The sequence below is a fragment of the Strigops habroptila genome, chromosome 1, assembly GCF_004027225.2.
Source record: "Strigops habroptila isolate Jane chromosome 1, bStrHab1.2.pri, whole genome shotgun sequence".
In the NCBI taxonomy this organism is placed as follows: domain Eukaryota; kingdom Metazoa; phylum Chordata; class Aves; order Psittaciformes; family Psittacidae; genus Strigops; species Strigops habroptila.
The window spans coordinates 95,330,052-95,338,332 of record NC_044277.2 but is presented as its reverse complement, the minus strand read 5'-3'; the positions used below and the strand labels follow the sequence as shown (position 1 = coordinate 95,338,332).

The 8,281-nt window shown below is 37.4% G+C and overlaps 1 protein-coding gene across 3 annotated transcripts in view; it reads right to left on the bottom strand.

The window, feature by feature from the left end:
• Nucleotides 1-636: 636 nt before the first annotated feature.
• SALL3 (spalt like transcription factor 3) overlaps nucleotides 637-8,281 on the bottom strand; it is a 26,862-nt gene continuing 19,217 nt past the window's right edge. For 2 of the 3 annotated variants that reach the window (XM_030498842.1, XM_030498852.1), the window contains exons 2-3: nucleotides 7,636-8,281; nucleotides 637-6,661 (exon numbers count right to left, since the gene is read on the bottom strand). The exon at nucleotides 7,636-8,281 is cut by the window's right edge. In XM_030498842.1, the coding sequence (XP_030354702.1) occupies nucleotides 6,230-6,661; nucleotides 7,636-8,281 (1,078 nt within the window). In that variant the 3' untranslated portion in view covers nucleotides 637-6,229. The remainder of the gene's footprint in view (nucleotides 6,662-7,635) is intronic. The other variant, XM_030498859.1, reaches the window with a different exon arrangement.

Here is an 8,281-nt window from a genome sequence, read left to right as displayed (position 1 = left end):
CACCAAGAACAGCTTAAACAAACCTAAACCAAAACCTTTCCTTATATTCAAATAAAAAAGACGAAGAGTATCAACAGAATTAATTGAGCTAATATATTTAGTGCATAAACAGTTGCTGAAGAGGTTGCTTAACATAGTTTTGTAAATCAGATAATTCTTACCTGTAAAAAAATATTAAATATAGTTTGCCACTCTAGGAAACATAGTACTTTCTGCTCAAAGTCCAAATGATAGCAAGCATTACCTTTGGAATTATTTATTTATTTATTTTAACATACTTCTATACAGTGAGTGACTCATTGTGGTATAATTGTTTGTTTGAACATAATCTAAAGACTTCTATGACTTAGTGAAGGTTTTTAACACATTTGAAACTTAGAAACTTTCCTCACAAGCCTTCATAAATATAATCATAGTGACAACATGCCTTTTTTGTCACAATTTCCAGTTTTCATGTCTTTACTGAGGGCCAGCACCATTTAATAATGTTTTAATTGCATCTGAAATGGGTAATGCTTGAGCAAAATATGCAACACAGTTTGAAATTAAATTTAAGCAGCTAAAGAAATTTAAAACATACATATTTATGGGTACATGTATATTATATGTTGGTGTATAATAATGTATACACACACATTTATTTTAACGTTTAGCTTTAATAGCAAAAGTACAGTAGAATTCCACTGATAGCAAGATTCGATTCTAGATTATCCATAGAAAATTGGTGCAAGTTTTCTGAAAATCAGTACAAGCTCAAAACAAAATGTGATATGAAATTAATCTCTGCTGTGGTCTAAACCCAATAATCAATTTGAACACCTAAATAATTGATTTAAACCTTATAGTAGTCAAATAGATACTTGATAATGAAATACCTCCACTGGAAAAATGTTACTGAGTAAAATTTTATATCAATTCCAAGTAGGTGAGTGTACAACATTTAGGATAAGGCCTCTCAGTCCTGACTGGAGCCTGTAGGTGCTATTGGAGTACAAATAATAAATAATAGTACATGTACTGTAAACTCTCTAAAATCGGCGATAATACCAAGTATTTTCCATCTTTGAAACACTGTACAAACATAGAACTATTCCTCACAACATCCCTGTGAGGTAGGTACAAAAGTACTACCCCATCTTTACTGATGGGGGAACTCATCCCAATACTACAAGGTGCTAGCTGACTCTGCAAGGGGGAGTTCACTCCCTGATTCCCAGAGGCCCCAGAAGTATGTAATTCTCAAGCAGAATCAGAGTCTAATTAGTGACTTGCCCACATCCCTAAAATGTCAGTGGCACTGCCCCAAGCTGTTGGCTTTCACATTTGTCACTTTGTCAACTGATTGAAACATTCTCCCTTCTGAAAAAATAAAACACTATATCGGTGATATTGGTGATATAACACATACAAACACATATTTTTCTTCTCATAAATCTGCTGATATGTTTACTATCTACAAAAGTAGATTCCCTGTGAGTGCCTATCTTGTGTAGGAGAGCCATAGCAAGATTCTCACATTCTTCTACTTTTATGCATAAAAGTTACAAGTTCTTTTACTCCTTTATGTGAAAAAGGACTGATTATTCATATGATGACATCAAATTCTGTATTAAGGGGCAGAGTCATCTTTTTTTTTAGATTCAACTTTCAGGACCTCCTTTAAAACTGGGATAATCCTGTGGCATGTACTAAAATATATGTATTCTCATTTCCTCTTATTAAAAATAAAGTCCAGAATGGCTTTGCCTAGACATACTTTTAACATACTGTGTAGCTAGTCATTGTTTTGATGACACGTAAAGTAAAGCAAGACATCTGAACCTGGAAGCAGTCCCTCTTGCACCAGTATAACCCTGGAGAATCTCCACAGAAGCCCATGGAGTTTCAGTGGTTTCAGTTTCACTGAAACTTCTTACGCAAATGAAGTTAGCGTAAGAACTTCCATCCTCCTAACCATCTGTAGCTGCCCTATACCAGCAACACTAACAAACGCCATGCCTTCATCTGGAGGAAAGTGTGCAAACGGCATGTTTGTTAGCAAATTCTGTGAGCTATGCACATACCTGATCTCATCACTGAAGACTTCACCATTCATTATGCTAGTGTTACACAGAGATGTAAAATACAGGCAGCTCTTTTGACTTCTGCAGAATTAGAGAAAAAGGAAAAAAATAAAACACAGTATCTTTCCAAATGACAGAGTACATGCAGAGAAGTAAATTAAAGGCAACACAAATACAGCACAAATGCAGCTTTAGAAAAACAAAGTATTTGCCAAGATAGAAAGGACAAAATAGGTAAAGGAACAGATAATAAGTTGAGGGCTAATATATACAAAAGGAAACCAAAACCAAAACCAAACAGCAAAAAAGTGGTTTTGTCAATCATTTGACTTAAATGCTTTCCAATAACTCGTGGGAGGAAAAAAATGTAACTAAAGAGTTTGAAAGCCTTGCCGGAATTCTCATATTGTAAAATAACCCTCCCCTCAAGAAATTGTAACCAGCAATTTTTCTGATTATATAAAATTCCTATGTGGCTCTGTAATTCAGCAGACTTTGACCATTTTTACCCGTGTAGCACATTTTATTATTCAATGTCTCCCTATACTAAAAAAAATAACCCATACATATTTAAAAATAGATACTATTCTACCTTTTTTTTTTTTGCAAGGAGGGGAGGGCAAGTAATTTTCCTCTTGTGTTTTGAATAGAACCGTAACTCAGGATTCCTTTCTTTCCTTCTCAATCTCATGTTTTCTCTCAGCAAGCTTCAGGGACGATGTGCATGCAGGAACGCAAGCACAAACCTATCGTTGTTGAATCACCGGAGGAAACTCGCACCTTCTTTGGGTAGGTCTTATAAAACAGAGTATCTTCATAACAAGGCCACTGAAAGATGATTAATACAGATTTTTGTCTTTTATTTATCTTTTGTCCGTTTTAAATGCAGCAGGCATTCATCAGCGGATTATAACAACTTGAAGGTTACTCAAACATACAGCTTTTTTGCAGGAGATACTTAATCACATGCCTAACCTTATATGAAATACTTTCATTTAAATCAATGTGAAAAAATAATTTGGTTAAAGTTAGACATTCTTTGATAAATCAGGATCTTGGAAAAAAAGAAGAAACAAAGCCATGGGTTTAAACGTACAGGATATGTCATTTGGAATGAATGGATGCGAGCTGTCAATTTTTTATTTTTTATTTTTTTTTAATTTTAGAATTTGAACTGCTCCTGATAAATTTGTTCCCAAATTTTATCATGTGGTGTATCAGTGTTCAGAAAGCAGTCAATTTGAAATGGTAGTCCCTCCAAAGGCTGTTTCCCCCTCCGAAATATGGTGGATTTTTGTTCTACTGTCTTGTGAGAAATGCTTTTAGGTTTTATTCTCATTAGAAAAGAGACTTCAATAATTCAACCCCTTTGCATTGTTAATATATTAGAATAGCATTTGAATATAAGGTGTCGACCTTATTCCGATTTTCAGATGCAACGATTAGAAGTCATTGACACCAATCTACCACAAGTGACCTTAGTCGCGTATCTTGCTCTGTTACTAGAATAATCAAGGAACGCAATTCAGAAATTATATTACATCCTGCATTTTATTCAATTCCATATGACAAAAATAGTAACCTAGACTAAGACATCCATTTCAATCAGTAGATGTGTCAAGCCAACAAGATTTAATAATAAAAAATATTGGATCTAGGTAACAATTCCCAGCTGTTTCAGGGAGGCTCCTAGCCCTACATGGTATCACAGTATAAAAATAGTGTCTCTCTTCACCATGCAGAGAGGAATGACCTAACCCTGAATACAAAATGGGGTCAGTCTTACTGTACCATCATCAACCATCTTATTTACAACACTTTACATATTTTTTCTTTTTTTCCTTTTTAATTTTTTTCTTCTCTTTTTTTTTTTTTCTTTCTTTAAGTTATACACATCCTTTAGGGAATAGAGATAACACTACATGGTACCAAATACTAACAAAAAAAAAAAGTCACACCAAAAATGACACAGATAAATAAAAACATTCAATTGCTGAAATACAGCAACATTAAGCCACCTCAGTTTTTTTTTTTTCAATGCTTGGAAACACCTCTGACCACTCACACACTGTGGCAAAAAAGATGTTACACTGTAGAGGTGTTACAGATATATAATTTTGCTTATATATAGATATAGGTATCTATATATCCCTATCTCATCACTGTAGAAAATGGAGCTGTAGAGTTCATTGTTCATTTCCAATAGAAACAAACAGCTAATAAGTCTTCGAACCTCTTTTCACTCTATTACATGATGGCAGAAATAGTCCATCCTCTTACAGTAATGTTTTTTGTTGTGTAAGAAAGATTGTCCTATTTTTCAGTCTCAACTGAGAAGACCTCACTGTCTGATTCATTCTTCAGGGGCGTAAAACTCCTTGCGCTGTTACCCAGCTACCCATAATGTCCCTCAAGCAGTTCTGCTGGACGGAAGTTCATAGTGTCAACTCCACCATGCTTGTAATGCACAAAAATGAGGTAGTACACAAAACGTCTACTGTTCAAGTTTTGATTAAGCCCCAGTCTCCTCAGCATCCCCAGCCTAGCTTATGAGTGGAACCTTTCCCTTTATTTACTTGGTGTAATTTAAATAATGCAATTAACATCAAATTATATTTGATTAATCAGAGTACATTGTGCTTTGGAGTAATCTGAGAAGATAATCAGCAAGAGTTGGAAATAAATACAGAGTATTTGTATGTTACTACTGCTCACGCTGCCCAAAAGTTATTATTTTGTTCCCATGTTATTAGGCAGTCAACATCTTTCTCATGGGTATGTGTGAAAGAGACAGAACAGTTTACAGTAAAATTAAACCTATACAATGTTCTCCTTCCTCTACCCTAAACTTGTATTAATATCACACTCCTAACATAAATGTATCAGAATTCTGTCGGGGGTGGTCACGCTTTTAAGTGGGCTTTGTAGAAAAGTTAAATGAATCATTTCCATTTAAGAAATGGCAGTCCCCGTATTTCCTAAGGATCTGACAGTTCTCTGCAGCTCTTCTGCTTAGTTAATAGAGATCTCTCATTGTTCAACCTTAAAACAAAACAAGAAACTGCAACAGGGTCCTCCTCCTTTTTCCTTAAGTCAAAGTACTATTTATAAAATAGTTTACATTTTTGTTCAGTTTCAAATTATAGACAAACCTCCCTAATACAAAATACTAAAAGTGCAATAGTATAAATTAAGAGTTTGCAACCACATTATACAAACATTACCTTTTTTATTGTACAGCTTTGATAACATGGAGTATTTACTCACAACTGCTTATAATGTTGTGAATAATTTATGGTGCTAAGGTTTGTCTGTAACTTGTTTTCCAATCATTGAGCTAAAGTCCACACTACATTTTTTTTTCATTTAATAGAACAACTGTCCACATAGCAGCTACAAATATTTAAATAAAAAAAAGGTTTGTTACTGACAGGTACTTGCACATGAAAAGCATGCTATCTTTCCCAAAAAAACTTCACAATTTTGCCTGCATTGAAATAAACCACTTATTTATAGTAAAAAAACAAACAAACAAACAAACAAAAAAAAAAAAAAAGAAAAAAAGGAAAAATCACATAGCCAGATGTATTTTGCAGTACAAAAGCTTCATTTAAGTTTGGGGCTAGTATATTGTCTGTTACCCGCATAATCTTAACATTATAAATACTACAGACAAGGATACTGTAATAATACACAGCATTGGGGTACTAAATCACGTATTTAAGATTAAGATTCCTAAAAACATAGTCCAAGTTGCTAACTAATTTGAACAAAATCAGCAAATAAGTGTGACAGAATGCTGTCATGAAGCCCCCCTTTCTCAGGTGATAGTAAGTTTTGTAAGAAGCAAAGTAGACGTAGACTAGCCTCTTTCTGTTTCTAATGAAGTTACCCCACGATTTGTTTTTTTTTGTGTTCTGTTAAATTAAAAGGTTTCAAAGTTCTCTGTAACAGTCAAACTCACTGTTGAAAAAAGTACCATGCAGATCTTGCAAGACAACTTTTCAGCAGCCACAAAGTTATGTATTTCTGCTATGGGTAAAACTTTAAAGGGAACCTATGCATTTAGGTCAGGAAACTAATGCTTAGCTTCAAAAGCTGTACATGGAAAACAGGACAAGTGTTGTGTCGAGTAGCAGTCCAACAGTTATTCGGAATGAATGCTTTTAATTTATGCCAATCTCTTTATTATCCTCAATAAATCTGGTGAATGGACGACTGGCTCCCGTTTCAGAACTTGCTTTGTCCAGACCGACAATGGGAGGGCTGCTGCCCGTGCGAGCTTTGTCCATGCCACCGGTAAGGTTACTTAGAGGCGGGATGGCGCCTCCACCTAGACTTACTGGGAGCTGGGGAATGCCTCCGTTCTGTATGACAGAAATCTCATTGTTCTTCATAGCAAGTCCGTTAGTGATAGCTGCAGCATATTGGTTCCAAAAATTGGGGTCAACGTTCATGGCCCGAGCTGCCAGATCCTTCTGGAACATCTCAGAGAACTTGAGTGCGTCGCCACCGAGCAGAGCCATGGGGTTTTCCACAGAGAGGCGGCGGCCGCGGCGTGCAGGGGCGTTATTCCACATGTGAGTTCCCATGTGAACCTGCGGAGCAAAAGGGGACAAGAAGCACCCCCAAGATACCACATTCTGGTGAGGTGGCTGGCCTGACATGCTGTTGCTTACAGTACCGCTTGCTTTAAAAAGAAATGCCTTTTAATTCACACTGAAAACAAATCAATTCCAGTTCAGACACAGTTCTAAGGCCCAGTCAACCTACACAAAGAAAACCCAGTGCTGTAGTAATTTTTCAATGTGCATTTGTTTCTCCTCAGCGAAAATAAACACAGCACTGCAAGAATAATATCCTCTTAGATAAGACAATTTCACATGCAAACTTGAAGTCCTCAAATGCTGAAGATTACCAATGGCATTACTTGTAGTAGAAGGGTGTTTTTTTCTGCCCTTCCCCTTTTTACTTCTTGTCTATTTTCGTAATATTTTCTCTCTTGTCAGAGGCATCGATTATTTCTGCTAAATTTAATATTCTAAAGAGGGACATTAAAAATGTATTCCCCAGGCTGTGTCCTGATAGTTAACCAGACTGTGGGAATAAGAGGCATGAGTCCTGTAGTAACCCCCTGCAAATCAGTGGGAAACTGTTTTCTAAGTCTGCAGAGCAGAACAGAAAATGAAAATCTGAGAGGCACCCAAGGAGCTGAGCAAGCTTTACACTTCTGGATTATAGCAAGGTTATTTTGCACTGATGGTCCACAAGAACCGCCAGAACATGTCCATCAGCTGACTGCATGTGCCATCATGTCTGTCAGGAGAACTACGATGTGCAAGCATGTACACCCAGAACCAGTTTTAAAGTTCGCATCATTCCACAGCCGCTTTTCAGTCCCTATCTCCCATGCAGTGGAAGCATAATAAACCCCACTATACAGCAAGCATTTCCTTGAAGCTCGCTTCTCTCCTGTCTTTGGGACAAACACTTAGCACTAAAACCTGTTGAGTTCAAGAACGGTGCCTTAACCCCCCGCCCCTAGCCTTTACAGTTTTATTTGGCCTCTTACCTTAAGATTCCCCTTTGTGGTAAAAGCTCTACCACAGATTGTGCAACCAAACGGTTTTTCACCAGTATGGGTGCGCTCGTGTATCTGCAGTGCACTCGCTGAGGAGAAGGTCTTCCCGCACGACTGACAGTTGTGCTGCTTGGGAGTCCGGCGAGGGGGGGGTGCCAGCATAGGGGTGATCCCCGGACTCATCACTGTCTGTGGTGCAGCAGGAACCTGGATTCCAGCTGGAAGCGAGGGAACCTCACCCAAAGAGATCGGCTTGCTGTGACCATTCACTTCCATTTTGATCATGGTAGGTGCTGTACTGGTGACCAGGCTAGGAGTACTTTGGCTGGGACCTAGAGTAAAGTTGGGTTCAAATAACTGAGAAGGCAGCTCTTTTAATTTGTGCGTCAGTAAGTGCTGTTTTAAATTACCCATAGTGGAACACCCACGACTGCAGACTGTACAAACAAATGGACGTTCTTTAGTATGGCTGCGGTAGTGAATTTCCAATGCACTCTTACAAGCAAAAGGCTTGCCACAGATATTACAAACAGTACTTTTAAACTTACCACGTTCTCTGTTCAGGAACAGCAGGCTAAAAGGAGCCTCCTCTTTGATGACCGGTCTTCCAGGGTTGGTGGATGTCAGATCTAATGCG